At 39.7% G+C, this 26,640-nt stretch overlaps 1 protein-coding gene across 2 annotated transcripts in view; it reads left to right on the top strand.

The window, feature by feature from the left end:
- The first annotated feature begins 1,000 nt into the window (after positions 1-1,000).
- Positions 1,001-26,640, top strand: part of Slk (STE20 like kinase) — a 54,321-nt gene continuing 28,681 nt past the window's right edge. For both annotated transcript variants that reach the window (XM_051200089.1, XM_051200088.1), the window contains exons 1-7: positions 1,001-1,313; positions 19,646-19,810; positions 20,821-20,869; positions 21,185-21,334; positions 24,568-24,640; positions 24,781-24,975; positions 25,725-25,806. In XM_051200089.1, coding sequence (XP_051056046.1) covers positions 1,164-1,313; positions 19,646-19,810; positions 20,821-20,869; positions 21,185-21,334; positions 24,568-24,640; positions 24,781-24,975; positions 25,725-25,806 — 864 coding nt within the window. In that variant the 5' untranslated portion in view covers positions 1,001-1,163. The remainder of the gene's footprint in view (positions 1,314-19,645; positions 19,811-20,820; positions 20,870-21,184; positions 21,335-24,567; positions 24,641-24,780; positions 24,976-25,724; positions 25,807-26,640) is intronic.

Genomic DNA, 26,640 nt, shown 5'->3' with positions numbered 1-26,640 from the left:
TTGGCAGAGTTCAAGATTGAGCAGTTGCTGGTGCAGGCACCGTGCAAAGGGTTCCCGTTTATTGTCTCTTGATCTAAGCCACAGTCTTCACAATCAACAGTAAGGACTACCGGGAATATCGCAATCCGGAATCCGATGCTCTATTCAAAGTCACTGAAGTGTGGCTGAAAGCCCAGGACATCCCGGCTGCCCCTCTCGCTGTATTCTGGTACCGCTTCAGAAACAGCCCACTTTCAGGCATCAAAAAGCACAGCCTGCTTTCCCGCTTTCCCACTTTCCCCCTATGCAGCATGAGGCAACATCCGCCAGCGCAATCAACAGGGTCGCGGCCGGTGCAGACCTCACCAGCATCTCCGGAGAGCCACTCGATTCCGGCTCCGGGAGGTCAGCTCGAACGAAGCACTGGCGGCGGATGGAAGCGCTCAAGCATCCATCACACCTCCCGCCGCGGGCGCCGGCGAGCCGCCAGGCAGCCGGCCCGGAGGACCCAACGCGCGTGCGCGGGGGGGGGGCAGAGGGTACGCCCTCGCGAGCGCGCGTCGCGCGCGTCCGGAGAGCGAGGGCGCGCTGCGAGTCGGCGTCGGCGTCGGCGCGCGCTCGCTGCGGGCCGAGGCTGTGTGGGCTGTAGCCGCGAGCGGAGCGGAGCGGCGCGGCGGCGCCCCAGAGCCGAGGGGACGCGCGGGCCTCGCGCGGCGGGAGCGGACGGCTTCGGAGCGGACGCGGGGCCCCCGGAGGGACGGCTCGGCCTCGCCGCCGCCGCTCGCCTCGCGGCCGCCCGCCGCTTCCCGGGCCCGGAGTGGCCGCCGCCCCGGGAGACGCGCCGTGACACGGGCCTAAGGCGCCGCGGGCCGCGGGCGTCCGCGCCGTTCGGCCCGGTGCGGGGCGGCCCGGTGCGGGGCGGGGCGGGGACGAGCGCCGGGGCAGGTGCAGCCGCCCCCGGGCCCGCGAGCGAGGCGTCCACGGCGCCGCCCGGCCCGTCCCGGCTCGCAGCGGCCGCGCGCCCCCCTCCGCGGCCGGAGCCCCGTCGCTGCCCCGCCTTCTCCGGGGAGCGCCGGGCGGGAGCGGCCCGGACCCCGGGCTCGCGCGGGAGCCGACGCGCCACAAACTTTGCCTCTTATTGTTCCTAGCCCTTTAAGTGCCAGGGACTCGGCTGGGCAGGAAAAATGTCCTTCTTCAATTTCCGTAAGATCTTCAAGTTGGGGAGCGAGAAGAAGAAGAAGCAGTACGAACACGTGAAGAGAGACCTGAACCCCGAAGAGTTTTGGGAGATTATAGGAGAACTGGGCGACGGAGCCTTTGGGAAAGTGTATAAGGTAAGAGGGAGAAAACGGGAAGTCGGCGTAGGACATGAACCGGCCGCCCGTCCAGGGTGGCACGAGGACTTCACCCCCACACCCCTTCCCGTAGCTCGTCCCCCTCCTTGGGCTTTGTACGTTGAAACTTCAGCTCTGCGTCAAAGCAGTGGCTCCGACGCTGGGGCTTAGCGAATGCAGTGGGGCCCGGTGCAGTTTCAGGAGAGATGGTTGGGCAGTCCACCCTGTCAAACTTCGAAAGAAATGAGTGTAATTTAGTGGGAGGAGCGGGCGGTTGTGGCCCTCGAGTATTTTAAAAATCAGAAACTCAGTAGGCTTTTCAGTGTGCTTATGTTTGTTTACTCATGGCGTTTGCAAGTATGCTTGCAGCAAAACAGGTAGTGTTGGGGAGATGGGGCTTAAAGCTGGCAGTATCTGTAGTTCACCTAAAACAAGAGCAAAGTGATAGCCAGCTTGCAGTCTGTCTGTTCTTGAGTTGCTTGCTTGGCCACACGGAATGGAACTTTTGACAGAAGACTTCCAGAAGAAAACCTGCATTTCATCCTAGTTTCTAAATATAATAGGCATTGGCTCTGAGGCAATACCAGTGCTTGAGGAATTAAAAAAAACAAAACAAAACAAAACTACACGAGTATTTATTTATTTCCATAGAGGTTTGATGTGTGAACACAAAGGTGTGAATGTTAACTGTTTACACTGTCTTAGGAAGTATATGAATGATGTCATTGGAATATTTACTTCCTGAAGGGTGAGGTTTTTATGAGCAGCAGTTTAGGGGAAAGACCCATGGAGTGAGTTGCTTAGAAGTGAAAACATAAATACAAGACTTTTCAGTGTCGCATAATTTGGCCCCTGTAAAAGTTGTAGGAGGTGGGCAGGTCAGTAGTCGTGTCCACATTTCCAGGGCGTACTTTCTAAGCATAGTGTGTTTTATCTTGTACTGTATTCCTTGAGTGCATTCTATCAAAGTCCAAGTCCTCGTTTCTCACCCAGTCTGAAAGACACATTTTCTCTGCTCTGACTGTTTTTGGAACATCTTGTTCACATGGCTACTGTAGCACTTGTCACATATTATAATTGACATTCATATTCATAAAATAAAATTAAGGTCTGAAGTTTCATATTTGAATCTTTCTCAGCACATGCATTTTCTTATGTATTTGTTGAAATGAAATAGTGTATGTTATCTCCAGATGGATGCTATTGAAAATTGGCATATAATATAGTTTCAACAAGAGCTTACTGTGTAAGATGCTTGGTAGGAAGGGCATTTAATGTCGATGGAAAATCATTCTGGGGAGACTTGTTTAGTGATGGCTGTCAGAGCCAGCTTGGTGGTCTTGGGTAAAATAGTCAGTCACCTCTTCTACTTCTATTTTCTTAGTTGTAAAACCATAGGAAACCTATGGTTCCTTGGGCTGTTTCCACCAGTCAATGTCCTCTGAATATGCAGTTACTGAGGAGAGGCAAAGATAAACCCAGAAGGCATCTGAAGTTGTAGTGAGAAGGGGCGAGTGATCCCAGGCAGTGCAGTTTCCATGGTGTGAAGACATTTCATCAAGTAGAAAGCAGCATAGGAGTAAGAGCATGGGCCAGAATAGTTCTGCCTCTTACACACAGTAGTCTGTGACCTTGGGCAAGTTATCTATTTATTCAGCAACTGACTTTCCTCATCGGAAGGCCTACCTCTAGGTGTTTTTAGCTCAACTACGAAGATAGTATATGGTATGAAGCTGTTCAATAAGTGGTCGAAATTACTGTTGTTTTCTGTAGAGGTCATAGAAGCAAAATGGCATGGGAGAGGAGAATGACCCTGAAGATAACAAGCTATTTCTATGGCATAGGCAGATTATGCGATTTTACTCTGCAGAGGGTCTATTGCAAGTTCAGTTGAAATTTCCTAAAAAATTTAAGGCTTTATGTAGTTCAACATTACAAACATTACAAACTACCTAGCATAATTTCTATGGGCTAAAAGATTATGATTTTCAGTGTTATTAAAGAGTACACATTCTTTGCATTTCCTTTTGAGGAACCGGGAATGAGGTTTTTTTTTTTTTTTTTTTTTTTTTTTAAACAAAAATTTAAATTTAAGCTTATTTGACTTTTTGTCCTTATTTTCCCTTTTCCAGAAATTGTTTCAGGATTCTCTGGAAGTTGTGAATTTATGTGAGGGAAGCTAAAGTTATTTTTGTAGGGTGAAAGGTGTCATACCTTATTTACTGTTTGTGGTAGTGTACAGTAGACAACTCTTTAAAAACTTGATTTCAGCTACCATTTGCTTATGGAAATTGGGAACTATTAAAATATTAAATTGTAACTAGGAAATCATGCTGTGTACTTAATTTATTTAAATCAGTTTCGCATCATATATTTTCAGTCCTTCCACCCAGCTCAGATCTGTACAGCTCTCACAGTTACTTGCCTGCTTGTAAAATCATCACCATTTTAAGTTTGTTTTCTTTTTTAATGTGGTGTTGTTGGGTGTAAATGAATATATTTAACATCCTTCACATTATCTATCTGAAACAAACAAGTAAACATAAAAATATGCATTGAGTGGCATGTCCGGAAAGCTGTTTTACCTTTTAAAGGAGTGGAAGCCAGGTCCTGGCTGTGTGCTGTGTGGCAGCTGACAGGGCCGTGTCCTTTAGAAAGTGCTAAAATATATAATCCTTGTATGGAGGAAATTCGGAAATGGGTGTGTGTTTTTAGAAGATAATAAAGTAAGTTCACATTGACAGCATTAGGGTCAAGAAATTCTGTTGCACCTCAGACTCTCTCCTTAAGTTATTTATTTGCTGTTTAGCATGTAGATGTGCATCTCTAAATATAAATTGTTTTATGTGTTTGAACTTTATAAAAAAGAGAACCATTAAGTATATTTTGTGTTTTCACTTTCATAATTCTTCTTGTTCGTTACATGATCTGTATTATCGCCTATTGTTGTAGCTACTGATTTTCATTGTGGCATAGCATCCGTTACAGGGTTGTAGGAAGTCTTTCTCCCTCCCAAACAATGACATACAGACTGTAGCTTAGGCCTGTCCTACTAGCTCTTATAAATTAAATTAACCCATATTTTGTATTAATCTACATTCTATCATGTGGCTTTTACCTCTCTTCCATTTTGTGTCCTCCTCTTCCTCCCTCTGCCAGGAAGTCCTGCCTATCTTTCCTGCCTAGCCATTGGCCATTTAGCTTTTTATTACACCAGTCACAGCAACACATCTTCACATAGTGTACAAATATTCTGCAGCAGATTGTGTCACAGTCATTTGCCATTTTACTGTTAGTGGGCATAGGGGTTGTTTCAGTTTTTAACTCTGACATTAAACGCTGGGATATTTCACTAAGACTTAACTCAGGAGTAGCATGGCTAAGTTTCCAGAGCAGTATGACTTTAATTTTACTAGATGATGTCAAACTAATTAGGCTGTTTTATATTCCTATTGGAGTGTATAAAGGTGCTGTTGCTCTTCATTCTTGTCAACATTTAATATTGTTAGAATTTTTGATCATCTGTTTTTAAATGCTTTCTTATATTCCTTTGTATTCCATTCTCTTGTTCATTTTCTGTTTGTATGTAGTGATGTATTTGTAGCATACATATATTATAAATGTGTGTATACATCTCTATACATTTTTGAATTTTAGCCATTTCCAGGTTATAGTATCATAAATATTTTCTCATTCTTTGAGTTATATTTTTATTTTCCTTATAGTGTCTTGGCTGAGAGACTTCTTCATGTCAATATAGTACAGTTTTTCAGTTTTTTCTTTTAATTTTTTTAAGGCTTTCTTGCCTAAAACAGTATCATGAAGATAATCTACTTTATCTTCCAAAAGCTTTAGAATTTTGCCTTTTACAAGTCCAGTTTGCATAGACTAAATTTTTGTGTGTGGTGTGAGGTCAGGGTCCAGTCCTGTGTGTTGTGTTCCCTTCCTCCCACCATGAATACTTGAATGTTCCAGAACCATCCATCTTCTTTCCTTAAATGGAACTGTCTTACTGCTCTGAAGTGTTTTTTTCTACTGTATAACCTGTGTTTTACTGCAGTCTTTAATTCATCAGTCTACTCCTGTCTCACTATTCCACTATCTTAATTAGAAAAGCATTAAAGTAAGTTCCTACTATGGAAAGACTGTGTAAATGGAGTTCTTTGTCTAAAAATAAAAACATGGAGTCAGATATAGAGGAAGATGCTGAGAGATCAGAGAGAAGGAGCAAGTCAAAGCCACCTTTACCTCACTAGCTTCCCAGAGGAAAAGAGAGCACGTTCCTGTTTCTTCCCACTTACATCCTCTCTCTGCCCAGCCTTCTCACTTCCTGTCTGTAGAGACCTCCAGGCCTCTACAGTTAGCAAGTGGCAAGCTCCATCCTCTGATCTATAGTTAGCTAGTGGCAAGCTCCATCCTCTGATCTATGGTTAGTTAGTGGCAAGCTCCATCCTCTGATCTATGGTTAGTTAGTGGCAAGCTCCATCCTCTGATCTATGGTTAGTTAGTGGCAAACTCCATCCTCTGATCTTCAGATAAGCTTTATTTGTACAAGCAAGATACCACTATGAGACTGCCTCCTACTTCTTTCAATATTCTAGGATATTCCTGGCCCTTAACACTTCCGTGTTATTTTAGAAATACCTTGATTGAAATTCAGAAAAACAAGCAGAAACCATTGTACTATTATTCTTGAGGGGTTTATTGAATTTATTAATCCATGTTGAGAAAATTGACATGTCTTTCTATATATATATTTTATCTGTGTTTATGCCTTTCCTCAGTAATGGGTCTTATCTCCCCCTCCCCCAGAAGTCTTGGGAGCACACACTACTTCATAAGTGTTATGCTTTTAGGATTTCTGCCTTGATTCTGTGTGAAACTTTTAGTAGCCCTCTGAGAAAGGATTCATGGAGAGTATATTTTTAGACTTTGCCTCATGGATTATCTTCTTTTTATAATGCCGAGAGTGGTGTATAGAATTCTACTTCAAAACAGGTTTTCCTAGAATTCTTAAGAATGAGAATTTTTATGACTTTATTCCATCCATTGTCTTTTGGCTTCAAGTGTTGATGTTGAAAATCTGATGCCAGTTTGTTCCCTGATTCTTTGTGATCTTTTTCTCTTCATTGCTTTTAGGATTTACTTTCTTCTTATACCATTTTATGGTTATATGATACAGATACACATCCCTCCACTCCCCACCCGTTTACTGGACTTGTCCTTTCAGTGCGCATGTCCTTCACTTCTGTGGCATTTTCTTGTATTATTTATTAGACAATTTCTACCCCTGCTCCCAAATAGCTCTTGGCATGGTTTTGAGATTCTGTTTCCAAATTCAGTGGATACTTAATATCCTACTCCACTTCTCAGGAGCCCCTGGTACACTTGGCCATTCTTTCTCTTTTAAAGCCAGCTTTTATTTTCTAATTTTTTCCGTGTCTACTTTCCAGGCTCTTTTGCTAAGGGATATTTAATTGTTGAGTTTCTGAGGATTTGGGTATAACATTTTCTTTTTCTTTCCTTCTGCCTCCTCTCACTCCCCTACTTGCCCTCTGTAAATGAGTGATCTGTAACTACCTATGATGAGACTGGCTTTGAATTGACAGCAACCCTCTGTTTCTGCCTCCTGAGATGTGCTACCACCCCTAATTCCCTTCTCTCCTTTTTTTTTTTTTTTTTTTTTTTTTTTTTTTTTTACAAGTACCTGTTTTCTCTCTACTTACTACCACTTTAAGGCAATTAATATCTGTGTTCAGAGATTGTCCTTGAAAGCTGTCCATTAGCATATCTTTTTTTTTTTTTTTTTTTTTTTTTAAACAGGCCTTACTGTATAGCCCTGGTTGGCCTTGAACTACTGATGTAGTCTAGGTTCGTTAGCCTCCTGAGTGCTGGGCTTACTGGCTTGGTGATATAATTTATGTGGCTAGCAGTAATTTATAATTGAGTTGACATCTAACAGATACCTTGAACAAAATCTAGAACATGAGTTCTGTATCATTGGCCTCTCCTTTATTCCTGTGGTCTGTTTAGTATTTACTATCTGGGACTACAGATCTGTAGGTGTAGACCTACAGATCTTTTGTTGTTGTTTAAGATGGGGCCATAGCATAGGATGGCCTTGAACTCTGTATCTTCCTGCCTCTCCCTCCAAGTCCTGGGATTACTGTCATAGGCTTTCTCAAGATTATTATTATTTTTTTTAAATTTCATTTTTTCAAGTAGCTTACAAAGTAGCAGGCTTTCCTGTGGCACTTCATACATAATATATACATACATACATTGGCTGACCATCCCCGCCAACCGTCCACTTTTTTATATTCTTGTCCTACTTCTTCCTTAAACACTAACTCCTACTCCCCCCCCCTCCACTTTAGCAACTGGTGTTTACCTAGCACCAAAACTTGTGTACATTTAATTTTAGTGAACTTACACACACACACACACAAGTACACGTATGTGCTGGTCCTCATGCCGCAGGATCTGTGTGGAGGCCAGATGACAACTCTCAGGAGTTGATTCTCCCTGGGATCAAACCCTAGTTGTTAGTCCTGTCCTCTCTACGTGCTGAGACATCTGGCTGGCCCCCATACCTGTAAGTTATACCTAAACATGCCTTAACACACACACACACACACACACACACACACACACACACACACTCTTTCCCTCTCCCTCTTTTACCTCTAATTTTTTAGTCAAAACTGCCCTGTCTTACATGTACTCTTACGATTCTTGTTGTTGCTGTGTTTGTGCTTGAGATAAGTATATTCTTTTGAATATACACTTTTGAGTAAGTGTATTTTTGGATAATGAGTGAGATTCATTCATGTCTCATGTAGTCATCTGATCTTTTTTCTGTAGTAATAAAATTTTTGAAATGCTACAGTTTGCAATTTATTCTTTTGTTGGTAATCATTTGGATTGCTTTTACTTTTTGCATATTAATAGTAATATATACATATATGTATGTATGTAATTTTGCCTGTGTGGCAGTTGTGTGTTGGGGTGTGAGTGCTTAAGTGTGCAGAGACTCGAGGTTCATTGAGGCAAAATCAGAGGTCTCACAGTTGAACTCAGAGCTTGCTGGTTGAGCTAGTCTGGCTAGCCAGCTTGCTCCAGAGGTTCTATCCACCCTTTCCTAGAACTGGAATTACAGGCAGGCTATCTTGCCCACATGGAATTCACATGGTGTTTTGGGGATTTGAACTCAGTTCTGGTCAGCTCTTTAACTACTGAACACTCTCTCCAGATAGAAGGTCTCTATAGTCCAGACTAGCATAGAATTTGTAGCCCAGGTTGCCCTTGAGTTTGTGATCTTCCTGCCTCTGATTCTCAAGTGTTGAAAGTGCAGGCTTAAGCTGCCTAGTCTGGCATCATCAGTATTCTTAATAGTTTTGTTTGTTTGTTTGTTTTTTTTGTGGACACCTTCATTCATATGTGTTGAATGTGTACTTGGGAATGGATTTTCTTGCTTTTAAGTGGTTATGCCAGTTTGCACTCCCACCAGGAATATACTAGAAATATTTTAGTAAATTTTTTTGATTACTCTAGCTAAATATCATGGACTGAGGAGCATAAAGAGTGTGGGTTTATTTGGCTTGTGATCCTGGAGTTAGGATCATCCAAGAGCTTGGCATGTCTGCTCAACATCTGGTGAGGGCCTTTTTTAATGCAAGAACCATCACATGGAAACAGTAAATGTGTCAAGATTTGCCTAATAGCCTGCTTATTTCTCCAGTGATCCATTAACCCATCAGTGTACCCAGGTTATGGAAGCAGGTACTGACTGCAGAGTGTGTGCAAGAGAACATCTAGGACTGGACAAAGTGACCTGAAGCTCAGCTATGGCAGAGCCTTCATGATCCTGTAGTCTCCCTCAAGTCCTGCAAATACCATTAATGTATGAATTTGGGATTCAGTTTCCAGCATATTAAGTCAGGGGGATACGATCAGACTTTGCCAGGCTGTCCTGTGTACTTAGGCCAGGGTGACAACTCAGACAGTAAAGTGCTTGTGAGGACTGGTGTAGGGCACACTTGTGATCCCCGTGCCGGAACACTGATGGACAGATCCTTGGCCAGCCATTAACTAATTGGTGAATTCCAGTCCAGTGAGAGACCCTGTCTCAAAAAACAAGGTCAACAGTGTCTGAGGGCAGCAGTGAGGTTCCCTGCTTGTCTCCACCCACAAACACATGTATTCATGTACCTGTACACACTTAAATGCACATGAACTCCCACACCCCTTTACCCTTTGTCAGTAAGAGAAACAATGTTTTGCCATGGTCCATGGCTACTTGGGTATAAGATGCTGCTGCTGTTACTATACAACTGTTGGGTATTCATTATAAATGTTAGTGCTGTTATGTGCTAAAATGGGAATGGAAAAGGTGCCTTTTTTTTTTTTTTTAATTTCAGAACACATCCTTCCCCTACCCTGGAGACAGGGTTTTTCTGTGTAGCCCACTTACTTTGTAGACAACAGTCTGGCCTCGAATTCAGAGATCTTTGTCTCAGTGTCTTGAGCACTGGGATTAAAGGTGAGGGCCACCACCTCCTGACTTCAAAACAAAGTTTTACTAATTAGTTGATACTAATCCAAACTCTGCCGAATTTATTTTCTTTTTCTGAAACTCTATTTTAGAAGGTTTTAAGTGAATAATTTATCTCAAGATTATGAAAAGCAAAATGTCAGAAGCAGGACAATTTGCTATCCTCCCTTTTTTTGTTACCTTTTTGCTTTCCTATGTGTAATTAATTAATTACTCAATGCACATACAAGGAGTAAAACATATTTAGCCTTTTATTTTACTCTATAAGATAGTCAGCTTTGCCAGTCTATCCTTATTTGACTCACATGTCTTTGTAATATACTTTTTTGTTGGGACCGCCAGCCCTCAAATGATGACATGGAGACTTATTAATTAGGAAAAGTCAACCTTAGTTTAGGCTTGTACCATTAACTTTTACACTTTTAATTAACTTTTTTTTTTTTTTTTTTTTTTTAAATCAGTCTACATTCTGCCACATGGCTTTTACCTCTCCCATTCTATGTGTCTGACTCATTCCTCCTGTGCACATGGATCATCTCTTCCTCTCTCTGGCTGAAAGTCCCACCTAGTTCTCCTGCCTAGTTATTGGCTGTTACTACACCCATCACAACAGTACATCTTCACACAGTGTACAAATGTCCCACAACATGTCTCTCTCCCTTTCCATCCTTCCTTCTTCCCCATCTCTTCTCTCTCTCTGGCCTTTCCTCCCTAACTCCTTTCCTCCCCTGTCTCTTCTCTGCCTTTTGTATTATGGATTGAAAAATGTGGATAATACATTTCATTTCTCTTTGTTGTCATTTTTACAGTTTTAAAGGAATGTACTAGAAACCAATATAGCTGGTTTTAATTTTACTTGTAAATTTCCTTCTGATGTTCTGTGTGGTGTAAGATTTATAAAGTGATTTAAAAATGTAAAGGTCTGACTATAGTTTATGTGTATTCATCGACAAGTCATACTAATTTATTTCAGAATATCCTGGCAAAATTTCATAAAGAATAGCCAATAAGTAATAGACCATATCTAATTTTGTATCTTTAAGTTGTCTTGAAAGAAGGTTTGTTTAGTTTTGTTGGCCCTTTTTCTTAGTCTGTTACTTGATGGCTGTGAAGTTGTGTCTCCCCGTCAGGTCAGTGAGACCAGTTCCTTTTCCAATGCTGATTGGCTGTTTGTATCTTTTGTCTGAAGTACTTGTGAAGGACTTCTGAGTTCTTTCTATTTCTCATAGGTTTATGGGAGTTACTGGATACTGGTCTTTTGCTATATATGGTCCACACATTTTCTTTGCCTCTGCGGTTTGTTTATTCTCTTTACATTTTTAATGTTCAGTCTGTTAACTTTTCTTCTCCATATAGAATGCTTCTGTATGGAGAAATTCCTTCTAATGGGATGATGATCTTTTATTATTTTCTTCAATTTGTTAGTGTAGTCTTCTCCATTAGGTGTAAAATTAAACATGCTGATTTTTGTTTCCAGTGTGAGGTGGGGATCCAGTTTTACTTTTCCTGTGTTTACACTGTTATCACAGCATGGTTTTTTTATTTAGACCATCCTCTCCTTTTTTCACATTGCTTTAATCATGTATCACATGTCTATTTTCATAAGGTACGATTCTGTGACATTCATTATTCCTTTCTGATAAATTCCTACAAAGAGAAAAATTTTAGGATAAAATTATTATTGATGCTTATTATGAAAATACTTTAGAAAGGCTGTATATATTATTTACATTTTCAAAATTTTTTCCTATATTTGTTCTTTGAGACAGGCTCTTGTGAGGTAACCCAGGCTAACCTTGAACTTATGGTCCTTGTGTTTTAGCCTCTTGAGTGCTGTAGTTATAGCCATGGACTGTCATGCCCTGCTTTCTTTCTATTTTGTTACCAACCCCTTCTCCCCTTTTCAGTATTGAACCCAAAATATTTTTTTGTGGGGGGTGGTATGAGGTGGATTTTGAAACAATAGCTTGCTACCTAGACCAGTCTGGCATGAATCTACTGTGTATCACAGTCTGGTCCTGACCTCTCAGCCCTCCTTCAACCTACCTAGTGCTGGGATTACAGGGAATTTACTTTGTAGACCAGGCTGGCCTCAAACTCATAGAGATCTGCCTGTCTCTGCCTCCTGAATGCTGGGATTAAAAGGGTCCACCACCACTGCCCGGCTCCTTGACTGTTTTTTCTATGTACTGTTAAGTGGGATTAACTATGATGAAAATATTCAACCACTACTACTGCCTGGCTCTGTAACTCTTTGTCTTATAAAACTAACTATCCATTAAATAATGATTTCCTATTCTTTGTACAGTCCTTGGCAGCCATTATTCTTTCTTTATGATTTAGATTACTGTAATTATAGTATTTATCATTTTGTAATTGACTTGTTTCATTTGCCATTTGTGGCTTATCAGAATTTCTACTTTTTAAAAAGGCAATAGTTTCCTTAGCCATTCCTTTGTTGATGGGATTTTAGGTCATTTCTTCATTTTAGCTGTTGTAAATAATGCTTATATGAACATAGTATATGCTTACCTCTTTGAAAGCCTTAGAGTTGTTGAACCAAATATAATCTCATCTTAACCTTTTCAGAAACTTCTGTACTGCTTCCCACAGTGACTAGACGATTTTACGTTCCTCCCAGCTGTGTCCAGCGGTTAAGCCTTCTCTTCTCTGCCAGTGTTGTTTAAAAGTTAGCTACTCTAGTAAGTGAGGTAGTATTTTTTTACAGTTTCTGTTTGCATTTTTCTAATGATTAGTGGTGCTTAGCATCTGTCATATACTTATTGGCCATTCTCATATCTTCTTTGAAGGAATTTTGTTTGAGTCCTTTGCTTATTTTGTATATATATTTTATTTTTGTGTGTATGGTGTGTTGTTTGTGTGCATATGTGTTCATGTGTGCGTGCTTGTGTGTGGAGGCCAGAAGTCAATGCCTGGTGCCTACTTCAATTGCTCTTCACCTTACATTGTAAGACATGGTCTCTCAGTGAACCTGGAGCTTACAGATTTGTTTAAATCAGTGGTTCCCACCCTGAGATTGTGACACCTTTGGGAGGTCAAATGACCCCTTCCCAGGGGCCACCCAAGACCATCAAAAAACATGATATTTATATTATGATCTATAATACTAGCAACATTACAGTTATGAAGTAGCAACGAAAATAATTTTCTGGTTGTGGTGTGTGTGTGTGTGTGTGTGTGTGTGTGTCTCCACAAGAGGAACTGTGAAAAGGTCAGAGCTTTAGGAGGGTTGAGAGCCGCTGGTTTAGATGGTCTGGCCAGCAAGCCCCTGGGACCACCTTGCCTCTGCTTCTCCACACAGATCTGCTTTTTCAGATTATATGGGCACCGGGCATCTGAACTCAGGTCCTCACCCTTGCATGGCAAGCACTTTCCTGACTGAACCTGTCTTGTTTCTCCTTTGTTCCTTTTGAATCATATTTTAGTTTTAAAAGATTATAGTTATGTGTTTGTATGGAGTATGAACACAAAAGTACAGATTGACTGTAGCACGAATAATAAGAACCCAGAGACACATACTGGGGTTCAAACCCAGTATGCAGTGGACCACTAGCGTCCTTACTCTACCGAGGCTCAGACTGAAAGGGGCAGTCCTGTCCTCAGCATGACTGCAGACTCACTGACTCCTGTCTCCTCCTGCCTTATGTTCCTCTCTAGTGCTGGGAGTAAGGTGTGTGCCACCACTGCCGGGTCTCTCTGGCTGACTAGTGTGGCTAGCCTTGCACTCTTACCCTCAGGCAAACTTTGTTATATCATAAACGGAGTATCACCACAGATGTCCATGAAGGCCAGAGGTGTTCAGTTACTTGGAACTGGAGTCATAGACGGTTGTGAGCTTCCTGATATGGGTCCTTGGGAACTGAACTTGTGTCTTTTGTAAGAGCAGCACATGTTCTTAACTATGGAGCAGTCGGTGTCACAGCCAAGCATTGATCTTCAAACAGTAAGCATTTTGTTCTTAAAAAAAAAATTACATCTTATTTATTTAATTTGTGTGTGTGGACATGCATGTGGAGGTCAGAGGACTGTTTGTAGGAATGGAGTCTCTTTCTACTCTGTAGGTCCAGGGATTAAACTCAGGTAATTCATGTTGGCAGAGGGGCCATTATATGCTGAGCCATCTCTTTGACACCCTTCACATATTCTTCTCAGAGTTTTATACTTTTAGTTCTTGTGTTTAGATTTTCTTATGTTTTGAATTAATTTTTGTATGTGATACTGGGTAAGGTACCAACTTAATTCTTTTGCACATTAAGTACTAATTTCCTTAAGATGTACTTACAGAAACAGTTGTGTCTCCTTTTGACACCCTTGTTGGAGATCATGAGCACACAAGCCAATTTTTTCTCTCAGATCCCATTGATCTGGGGCTGTCTTTATGCCTGTGCAGTAAATTTTGAAATAAGGAATTATGAATTCTTGAGGTTTGTTTTTTTAAAGGTTTTGGTTATTTAGAGTTATTTGAAATTTTATATTTTAGGATGGCTCTTTTCATTTCTGCCAAAATTTTGAGATTTTGATAGAGTTTGCATTGAATGTATACATTTAACAATTCTGTCTCTAATCCAGGAAGGTAACAATGTGTTTACTTTCTTTTTTTTCTTTTTTTTAATGTTTTTATTTCTTTTCAGTAGTGTTTGGTTGTTTTCACTCTACAAGCTTTCTGTCTTCTTGATTAGTTTAGAAATATTTCATTCTTTCCAATACAATTGTAAATGGAACTGAGAGCCTTAAGATTTAAAAGCATTTATTTTTCTGGAATTGATTCTAGAAGATAGTTCACATGTGTCTTATTGTTAAGTACGGATCTTGAAACTCTTTGTAGTCTCAGTTTCCCATTTTATAGTTCTCAGGGTTGCTTTCAGCATGTTCAGGCCACTCAGAGTCTGCAGTCTGTGAAGTGAGTGGGATAATGATGGAATCTGAGAACTGGTAGACATTTTAAATGTCCCTATGCTCTGGACAGTTAAGGTTCTACTCCTTGTCTGGGTGGTAGAATAAAACTTTGTCTTTCAAGCCCTGGAACGAGAAGTGGCCAAATTACCAGGATCAGTATTAGGATTACTGAAGAGACTGGATCCGTTTTTTCTCTTTCTAATCCTGCTGTTTTATGGTTTCTTTTCTATTTATACTGTGTGGGGTTTAGCCTTTCTTTGTAGATTGACACTTTTGTGGGGCTGGAATCAACTTGATTTTCTTTATAGATCTTTAAAATTTCTTTTCTCCATTTTTAGGTCTTTTAATATCCAGCTGATATTCTTATTCAAATCTACTTGCTATAAAAATATGTAGTCTCAGAAATTGTAGAACTGTAGAAAGAAAATAGGGTTTAAAAACATTTCTCACCACCCAGGAAGTATAACAACTGTTTTAAAATAATAGTGTAGGAATTTAGTTCTTACCCTCCTTCATCTAGAACATAAAAGCAGTAGAGAGCTCAGGTACATTACATTTTCCCATGGCCCTCTGTTTATGTAAAGGCTACATTGATATGTTATGAAAATAAACATAGAACAACTTTGAATGTCCATGGTTGATCCTTGAAATCTTTTATCACAGGAAGTTACATTTTAAATTAATTTTTACTACTTGTTAACTTGCTCTTACTTATTTTTTGGGGAGGTTTGTTTTTAAGACAGGGTTTTGCTGTGTAGCCTTGGCTGTCCTGGAACTTACTCTGTATACCAGGCTGTCCTCAAACTCAGTGTGCCTCCTGAGTGCAGGGATTAAAGGCGAGCACCACCACTGCCAGGCCCTTGTTCCTACTTTTAATTAATATTTTCTTAGTTCGTGAAGTCTTTCTGTCAGGCTGATAGAGCCTGTGTCTATCTTCTGTGAGGCTGTGTGTTCAATCCCAGGCTCTGTACTAAACAGGACAAGACAAAACCCACTGAAAGTACCTTAACACTTCAATTTAGGAGTGTTCATGCTTTTGGTTATTGGGTAGATTTAGGGTCACAGTATCAGTGGTTTTTTGTTTGTTTGTTTGTTTGTTTGCTTGCTTGCTTGCTTTTTTTTTTTTTTAAAGCTTGGGTGTTTAGAGTTCTCTGGAACAAGATTCTAATGACTGATTAAATTATTTTAAGGCAGAAAGTAAGAGGACTTATATTCCACCCCTCATGTCCACCCACCCAAACACACAACTTTTTTGGCTCCTGGAATTGGAGCTGGGGCCTCTCAGATGCTAAGCATGCAGTGTACATAACTTTCAGCCTTTAGATATACTAATGTAACTTTCATTTGTTACATTAAGCAGAAAGATGCCTTGTTGATTTAATCATTACATCCAGGGCAGTGGAATATAAGTATTTATTACAGTAAGGAATTACAGGGATGGCCTAATGTCAGTTACTTTGCTTCCTTTTCTCCATTCTGTTCATTAGTGCTAACCCTTGACAGTGCCCCTCTCATGACAAGCTGCCTCAGGTCTGTTCTTCCTAAGGTTACAGTAAAATAGTAGAAGAAGGGCTAATCTCTCTCTGATTGATTTTTGTCTGCCCCAGAGAAAAGTAATTTTTAATTACTGGCTCAGTTATAGAGCTTTTAAAAGGGGACAAACTCTTACCCTCCCTCTCTGCCTCCCCTTCTCTCCCTCTCTAAGCACTCTGAAATTGGTGAAGTGGGAGATGTTTTGGTCAATGCCGTTTTATAATAGCTGTTGGCCAGGTCTTTGTCACCTTATAGCCAGCCATTCCGGCATCATGAATTCACATGTGCCCTTAGTGTCATACAATTACAATCCCTTGGTATCTCAGCCTCTATTTTAGGGAGCTTATGAAGAAGCAATGTGAGTCCTGTATAATTAAAACTTTACTCATGTGGAAAGTTCAAGACAGTATCAGCATTATCACTTGCAAAATGGGAGTCATCATCTTCCAAGATCTTGGAGAGGATTTTGGAGCACTTGTTTAGATTTCTAACCTCAGTGTGGTGTTGTGAACACACCAAAGGTGGAGGCAAGAGGATCCCCACCTTGAGGCTGGCCTAGAATACTGCAGCAAGATCCCACCACATAGCAACTGATCACCCACCCTCCCATCCAGCCAGCTGACCAAAATGCCTCGTTACCAAAGCTTTTAATGATGAGAGGATGATAGTGATAGTATGTAGAAAAATACAAACGTCAGATAATGGTCAGTCAAAGGTAATTCAGAGTCAAGATATAATAGCAATTTGGAAGAAATATTCTAAATTCTTGGCAAAAATTAATTAGCATTTTCTTCTTTGGTCCAGAAAATAATAGCACATCTTTTCATTTGGTTTTTACTTTTTTTGAGATAGGGTATAGTTTGGATTGTCACTCTCTATGTAGCTGAAGCTGGCCTCCAACTTGGAAGAATCCTCCTGCCTCGGCTCCTAAGTGCTGGGAATGCAGGCATGTACTAGTATACTCAACTTTATTTTTTCCAATAATAATAATACATCTTCAAAGGGATTATAGATTGGGAAAAATTTGATGGATTAGGGTATTAGAGTAGCAATCATTTTATCTAAAATGTATTCTCTGAACCCTACACCTTAGTAGTAGTATCTGTTCTTTTCCTTAAGGAAATAAAACTTAGCAATAATCTACTTAGGAAATTCCCATATGGAAGCTGATGCCCTCTTTGTTTACTTTTACCTTCCTTCAGAAATCTCCAGTGCACTATTTTTTTTCTTTTTAGTAGAAAGAATGCATGCCTATTAAAAGAATTTAAGCACTTTGATAAATATCTGAAGTGAGGAGCCTCTGTCTTCACTGTGAAGTCATCATTGTGCGTGTCGGGGATCTTTTCTGCAGGCATGTGTAGCTTCCATATGGGAACACTATATACTTATTATAGTTACGCAGTTTTTTTTCCCACTCAGTCACATGGTATGGTTACCATTTAAGATGTTAATTGATTGGTCAATCTTAGTGGCTGAGTTTCCATTTTAAAGCTGTACATGTGACTTAAAGGGGTTCTTGTTAGGCTAATCGGTTTTTCTAGCATCATTGCAAATAGTCCTTTGATACTATTTTTATGTATGAATATTAATTGTATGAAATTGTGTTTTCTTTTTGTTAGCTTTTGGTTTTCTGAGACAGGGTTTTTCTGTGTAGCCCTTGCAGTCCTGAAACTCACTGTGTAGACCAGGCTGGCCTCGAACTCACAGAGATCCACTTGTCTCTGCCTTCCAAATGCTGGGATTAAAGGCTTAAATGGGTATGTGTACAACTCCTGGCTTGAAATCGTGTTCTTATGATAAATTGTAAAAAGCAGGATTTGTTTGTTTGTTTGTTTTTTGAGACATTGTCTTACTATGTATTTTCCTTTGGTTGTCCTGGAACTGTGTAGGGCAAGTTGGTCTCAAATTCACTGAGCTGTATTTGGTTCTGTCTCCAAAGTGCTGGGATTAAAGGCACTTAGCACCACCTGGATTTGTAAAAAGTAGGGTTTGAACATATATTTATCTACACATTTGTTAGTACTTTTCACACTTGTTCTTACTTGAGAGAAATAAAGTAAGAAATAAATTTTAGTTTTCAAAAGGTCATCATTGGGCTGGAGAGATGGCTCAGTGGTTAAGAGCACTGACTGCTCTTCCAGAGGACCTGGGCTCAATTCCCAGCACCCACAGGTGGTCAAGATCTGATGCCCTCTTCTGTCCCACAGGCATACATTCAGGCAGAACACTGTATACTTTTTTAAAGTCACCGTTCTACTTTTTAGAGGTAATAGTGCATGCAGTTTTGATAAAATAACACATAATATTAAAATATCTTATAAAAACAATCTATTTAATATTTTAAGGTCTGATCCCTAACCTTTAGAAAAGTAATCTTGGGGTGAGTGAACCCCAACATTAGAGGCTTTTCACAAACCCTGGTGCTCTAAGTTCGGTCCCTGAGGCCTACATGCCAGGAGAGAGCTGACTTCCAGAGCTGTCCTTCCATGTGTGCCATGGCCACTTAAAAGAAGTCCCACATATGCTGTGGGGAATTGGGATTTGGAACACACCCATAGGATTGTTGGTTATTACCCAGACACCACTGGGATGTGCAGCAGTATTCTCGCTCATCGCTAGCAGGGATGCAAAATGACACAGCCACTTTGGAATTCAGTGCGGCAGTTTCCTGCAAAACTAAGCCCACTGTATGCCCCAGCAGCTATGTTGTTTGGTATTTACTCAGTAAGATGAGAACTATCCACACTGAAGCCCTCACCTGCACGGTAATGGCAATTTCCAAACTTGGAAACAGCATATGTCATGAATTAGGTGAAAGGATATGCAGGCAGTGAAAGAGTATTCAGCACTAAAAAGAAATGGTCTAGCAAACCACGAGAAGACCTATAGGAACATATATATATGATATAAAAAGCCAGTCTGAAAATTCTATGACTCTATATGCCATTCTGGAAAAGGTAAAACCAAGGAGGTAGTGTAAGATGAGTGGTTGCCAGCAGCCAGGGGAGTTAGAGCCGAAGAGCCAGAGCACAGAGGATGATGATCAGATGTTGGCAGTATTTGTTAGAGCCTGTAGAATGGGAAGCACCAAGACTGAGCCCTAATGGGAGCTGTGCGTAGAAGGGGTAGTGCTCTATGAATTTGGGCTCATTGGCTTCAGCAAATGTACCAGGCTGCTGTAGACTATGAGCTGGGGTTGTGGGTGACACAAAGGAATGTTGTGCTGCTGCTCGATGTTGCTGTGACACTAAACATTTTCCTAAAAAAAATTAAAATGTAAAAGCAAGCATTTAAAGTATGACAGACATTTCTGATATTTAATTTTCAGGCCCAGAATAAGGAGACCAATGTTTTGGCTGCTGCAAAGGTGATTGACACCAAATCTGAAGAAGAACTCGAAGATTATATGGTTGAGATTGACATATTAGCATCTTGTGATCATCCAAACATAGTCAAGCTTCTAGATGCCTTCTATTATGAGAATAATCTTTGGGTACGTAATTTTCATCCCTTTACAGAGTAGTTGAAATGAGTTAATTGTCCTAAGGAGGCTGTGCAAGCCTTTACTTGACACTATTGCAAAATGGAAATTTGGTTTACTTTGAGGTTAAATTTAATGGGATCCATAGATATAAATAAAATAATCATATTGAAAATTATGCTAGTGACAGTGAGGAAGGACAGGTACATGACAGTGATAATTGAGTGTGAATCTGTGTGTTGTATGCCTGCCTGCCTGCCTGCCTGCCTTCTCCCCTCTTTCTTTTTTAAATTAAAATGGCTGGAGAGATGGCTCAGTGCTTAAAAGCTTGTACTGCTCTTGCAGAGGACCCAACTTTGGTTCCCAGCACCACACTAGGTAATTCCAGCTGTTCGTAAAGCTGGCACCTGGGGATCTGACACTGGTCTTTGGCTTTCAAGAGCACTTGCCCTCCCTGCAGAGATACATGAGCATTAGCATTAAAAAGAGTCGTTAAAATAAGCCTTCCTTTTTTTTTTTTTCCCAAAATGTATTTATTGAAAGTTAAATAGTATATTTGGTCACTTAACGTTGGAATAGTTGCTTGACAGATGAAGACAATAAGATATTTCATTAATAACAATATTATAATTAACATATATTTGTTGATTTTAGAAAAGGATACTAAAATTTGTTATTTATAAAATTGGGCATGGCTGTGTGTGGTGAAACATACCTGTCATCAGAATTTGGGAGGCAGAGGCAGGATTGCATGTTCGAGTTTAACCTAGGCTATAGGAAAACCCGAGTCAGAAAGTAAACAAAGAAGAAAAGGAAAAGGGGAGATGGGGTGTACTCCTATAGCATGTTCTCTTTGTGCATGCTCAGAAGGACATCACTCAAGACTAACTGGTGAGAAGAATCCTTCATGTTTAGCATGTCACTCCTCCTGTAGCCTAGATAAACCAGTTAGCTTTTCATTTATCTCTTTGCTACTTTCTGACAGTTGGTGTAATTACACACATGTTTTTGTTTGTGTGCAGATCCTCATTGAATTTTGTGCAGGGGGAGCAGTAGATGCTGTGATGCTTGGTGAGTCTCTGCTCTTACGTTTGCTTCTTAAATTGTTCTCAAATAGAAAGATGTCAACCATATTTGTATACATACGTAATTTTAGAGTTCAGGGCATTAAGAAATCAATTTAATTATATTTTAGATAAAAACAATTCTGAAATGTAATGTTGATTATTCTCTGTCAAGAAATTAATGTTTGTAGAAATGTAGCTTTTATAGTAAATGATTTTTGACAAGATCACAGTGGTAGAATGTACTGAAAATATTTAGTTAGCTTTATGTTTGCATTGCTTAAACATACATACATGTATTTTTTTCACTTTCTTCTTACAGAACTTGAGAGGCCATTAACTGAGTCCCAAATCCAAGTAGTTTGCAAGCAGACTTTAGAGGCGCTGAGTTATTTACACGACAATAAAATCATCCACAGAGATCTAAAAGCTGGCAATATTCTTTTTACCTTAGATGGAGACATTAAATTGGGTAAGTTATTCAAACATTTGTATTTCTGCTCTGAGATTTACCCTGGAATGTAATGACTTGTTGCTGTTTTGGCCTACCCAGACATGTAAAACAGGGAGAATTACTCCCAGCTGCTCTTGTAAACACTTCAGTGGTTAAACATTCCCCAGTTCTTAGAATTTCTAAGTGTGTGCACCTAATGACACATAAAGGAAGTAAAAGATTGTGTGTTTTTATTTTCAGAAGCAGAGATTTGCAAAACATTAGTTAGGGTTTTTGAATATAGATTTAACACTTGTAAATGCTTTGTATTTGGAGTATAATGTAATATAATACTAAGATCAATTTTATTTTTATTACAATATATCTAATAGATTTTTTTTTTGTTCCATTCTTCCCCTAGAGCCTTGCATTTCTTAAACTAGAGCTCTTTCACTGAACTAAACTCCACCCTCAGTTTCTTACTTTATTTTGATATACTGATTAAACCAACAAGAAAGCTTAGGTTTGAAAGTAAAATAAGTTTAAGGACTAGCATTTAATTTTGTCTTTTAGTCTGAGGTTAGTTAAGTTCACACACATGCACATGTGTGCACGCGCGCACGCGCGCACACAAACACACACACACACACACAGAAGATGCAGCCTTTTAAAAAGGTTTTCTAAGAGACAATTAAAAATTGAACATTGCTGTCTAAATTTATGTTTTTTGAAAAACTAAAGTTAATCAAAAGGATGTTTCCAGTGATTCTAACCATTGTGTTTTACATTGTTAAAACATGTAGTGGGATATCAAAATGGGATATGCTAAATTTTATCCGTATTGTACCATAAAGAGATATGGAAATTCACAAGAAAAGCCATATACATTTTTAGACAAGCTCTTTGAAATCACTGTTTCAGTAAAGAGATTAGGCTTGGCCAGGCACCTTCTAAGTCCTTTCACTTGCCCAGCTGAGCTCAGGCCCCACCCTTTCCTCTTCCCACACTTTGTGTTGACTTTTATTGGCAATCATTTGTGCTTCTTTATGGCTCAGCTATCCCATATTTTTCTCTAAAGTTTAAATTTGCTCACATATAAATTTTGATTTTCCTTTGACGTCTCTATAAATGACACACTTCTTTATGTGGTAGCACACATTCTCATTAAATTAACATTGTTTCAACCAAGAGAACAGTATTTGATTGATTGGAGGCAGAAAGAAAAAAATAGACCTCTCCAAAGTCCACAGCATGTAAACAGATACACAGTACATACGTGGTATTGAAATTCCTTGTGACCGGGATGATTAGGAGAATGTTCTAAAAAGACTCCTTGAGTTAGAAGTGAAAGGCAGAACATTGGATCTAGCCACTAGACCTGGGCTTTCCCTTTAGCCACACTTGATCACATGGTCATGATTTCAGTTTCTTTCTGTATTTCCTTCAGTTAGTGGATGAAGCAAAGGCTTGGAAATGCTTGGCAAGTCTCAGGTTTCATGCCTGTATAAGACCAAGCAGTTGTATATTGTTGTGTTAGCAGAGTGTGGCCTACCTTCTGCCTTGGTTAGGGTTCTTTGTTTTTTTGTTTTGATTTGCTTTGTTTTTCACTACTGGGTATTGAGTCCAAGGCCTCACATATGCTAGGAAGGCATTTTACCAAGACCTACACCCCAAGCTTATTTGTTTTTGAAGTCCAGATTTCTTCTTCGATTGAGGCTGCAAAGTGAATTATACCATTTTTTTTGTTATATTTTTTGGTAACTTTATAACCAGTTAGTTATTTTCATTTTTTAATATAAATTAAAAACAAATTTATCAGAAGAGAAAAATTGTTTTATTTAGTTTTAAGGTAATTAATTGGTTCTGAATTCTAAGCTAAAATGGTAGGCTTACCCACTGAAAAAGTTACAGTGCCAATGTTCTTTCTAACTTAAATCAGAAACCATAAACCTCCCCATTTTTTTCTTTGTAATATAACTAAAGTTTTATTATAAACAAAGGTTTTTCTGTCCCTCCCTGTCCCATAGCTGTTTCTAAATAATCACTCAGAGGCTTATATTAATTATTAATTCTTGACCAATAGCTCAGGCTTATTACTAGCTAACTCTTCCTTTTAAATTAACCCATATTTCTAGCTGTATTTTGCCATGCGGCTTAAGGCTTGTTACCTCATTTTCTTTACATCCTGCTTGTTCAGCGGCTGTCCTGCATCTCCCTTGACTCCGCCCTTCTTCCCATCATTCTCTTTGCCTTTTCTACCTAACCTCATCCTGCCTGGCTATTGGTCCATCAGCTTCTTTAAAAACTAATCAGAACATAATTTACACACTGTACGGGACTATTCCACAGCATTTTATTTTATTTTTTTGAGTTAATCTCAAAAAACTGTATAACCTAGAGTAGCTTTAAATTCCTGAGTTTTCTTCCTTAGCCTCCCATGTACTGGGATTACAGCTCTACACCACAATGCGCAGCTTTTGTAGTGTCATTTTATTGAGGACACTGAAGAGCTAGAAAGCTGTCGTGAAGGCTATTTTGCTATAATTTCTGTTTTCTCACACTGTAGGAAAATATCTCCATTGATTTAATTGCAGCATACAACATTTGGCATTTATTTTGAAGTGTATATACTGTTTTAATTTAAAGTGACAAGTTTTTGTTTTTATTTCTGAGGAATTTGTCTATTACTATCATTTGAAGATGTAGATGTTGTCAATGTATTTGTGATGGAAAATTTGGCAGTCTTTTGAAAGATGGTAGAAAGATGATGGTTAAGATGAGAGTAGTAGGGGCTGGAGAGATGACTCAGTTGGGGAAGTGGGGCCTCACTCTGAATCCCAAGAACCCATGCAGAAACTGGGCTTGGGGGTGGATGCTTGTAACCCCGGTGCTGGGTTGCTGGAGATGGGAGGAATCGGTGCTCCCTAGCCAGCCAGTCTTGCCAACATGGTAAGCTCCAAGTTCACTAGGAAGTAATATCTCAAAAAGTTAAGAACAGTAGAGAAGACACCCCACATTGACCTCTGAACTCCATGAGCATGTCTGCATACACCCCTGCATGCACACACGAACACATGTATATACTATACAATACACACAAAAATTTAAAAAATTAGAATGTCAGAGAAATCATTTCTCTTTCTGTTGTGCTTACCTTTTAATCAGGTAGGCTGTATTAAGACTTGAAATGCTCCCCTCCCCCACTCTTTTAAATACAATGCACCGTGCTTAAAAGCTGTCATTAATGTTATTGTATGATTATTTATTTCAAGCGGATTTTGGAGTGTCAGCTAAAAACACCAGGACAATTCAAAGGAGGGATTCCTTTATTGGCACACCATATTGGTATGTGTTCATTTTTATGAATTTATACGATTAGTTGGGTCTGCAATTATTACTTTGTTCATACATAGTCATTATACTGACTTTAGTTTGCATAACTGCTAATTAAACATCTTCCCTTTCTCATTTTTCTGTCTTCATAGGATGGCTCCTGAAGTAGTCATGTGTGAGACATCAAAGGACAGACCTTATGACTATAAAGCTGATGTTTGGTCCCTGGGTATTACTTTAATAGAAATGGCTGAGATAGAGCCACCTCACCATGAGTTAAATCCAATGCGAGTGTTGCTAAAAATAGCAAAATCTGAACCCCCAACATTAGCACAACCGTCAAAATGGTAAGCTCTTTGAAAGAAAGCTTTTAAAGACCTAAAACTTGATGTTCTGTTCTTTTAGTTTGCTAAGGGTCAGTTTAAGTTTGGGGATGTGGCACAAAAACTGTGAGTGAGGAAACTGATACGGGTCTGTGTCCAAGACTTAAGGACCTGGGGAGGTGGCTCAGTGAGTAAGAGCACTGGCTGCTCTTGTGGAGGACCTGTGTGAAGACTCCCTCACCACTGGCTGTACTGCAGATCCCAGGGGATCTGATGCCCTCTTCTGGCCTCTGTGGGTACTAGACACACACTTGGTACATGACTGAATGGAGGTGCTCACGTCTGTACACAAAACACAAATACCTGAGAAAGACTGAAGGACCGTGGAAACCACTGTAAATCTCTTTCCCTGTGATAGACAGTGTGAGTGGGCTGGGTCTTTGTGGAGAAGATGTTTGTTGTACTGTAAACAATTAGGCCCATGTGCAGTTGATATGTGTTTGTAGAACTTAGTGTAACAATTTTTGTAACATTTTGATAAAGGTATGGCTGCCTCTCATTGTCACCTGTGTGTCTTATTACATGTATGTCTAACATGTATTTACAGAATATGTTTTATAAAATCTTGTTCTCATTAGTTCTCTTGGCATACTAAATACTAATCTATACTAAACATAATGAAGCTAAACATAATTTATTAAGGAATTTAGTTTGATTTTTTTTAATAACCAGAAAGTAAAATAAAATGTCATTGTTGACATTTTATTCTGCAGGTCTTCAAATTTTAAGGACTTTCTAAAGAAATGCTTGGAAAAGAATGTGGATGCCCGGTGGACTACATCTCAGCTATTACAGGTAAGATGAGGACAGCACAAAACAGCAGGCTAGATTGTTTAACATTGTCTCTAAAAGAATGCCTCTCCATGCATGTGTGCACTGCACATACGTGAATACCACATACACGTGCACACACACAAATGATAGAAGGCAGTTAGATCAGTTTGATTTTACTTTAAAGCAAGGCCTGTCCTTATATTTGAAATAAAAATGTTTCAAATAATATTATGGATAAATAAAAAACTAAATCGGAGGACAGTTGCTGTAAGGATGTGCATTGTGTATTGCCAATGTGGTAATGTTTTAGGCTGACCTGTTTATCTGAGGAGAAGGTGTGGGGAAAATTGCCTGCTGTGTTCAACAAGTATATATCTCTGTGTCCCTAAGCACACTTCCTAGTATTTCCGGTAGTTGAAGATCTTAGCCTGTAACAAACTGTATTAGTTAGGGTTCTCTAGAGAAACAATCGATAGAATCAATCTCTATGTATACAAACTGGTTTTGTTAGAGTGGCTTGCAGGTTATGGTCTGACTATTGCAGCAATGACTGTCTCCCGAAGGGAAGTCCAAGAATCAAGTAGTTGTTCAGTCCACGAGGCTGGATGGCTCAAGTGATCTTCAGGATGTCCTAGAATCTCCCAAAAGTAGGCTGTAATGTTTGTGAAGCGATGGACTGGCCAGCAAGAGTGAGGGCAAACAGGCAAAGAGCAAAAGTTCCTTCTTCCATGTCCATTGTGTAGCCTGCCAATAGGAGATGTGGCCCGGATTAAGATCTAGGGTTAGGGTAGGTCTTTCCATTTCAAATGATTCAATTAAGAAAATTCCTCACAAGTATCCCCAGCAGCTTGGATC

Source organism: Phodopus roborovskii, unplaced genomic scaffold (genome assembly GCF_943737965.1).
Source record: "Phodopus roborovskii unplaced genomic scaffold, PHOROB, whole genome shotgun sequence".
Lineage (NCBI taxonomy): Eukaryota > Metazoa > Chordata > Mammalia > Rodentia > Cricetidae > Phodopus > Phodopus roborovskii.
Note: the sequence above shows the minus strand (reverse complement) of the source record. Positions and strands in the feature narration are given on the sequence as shown.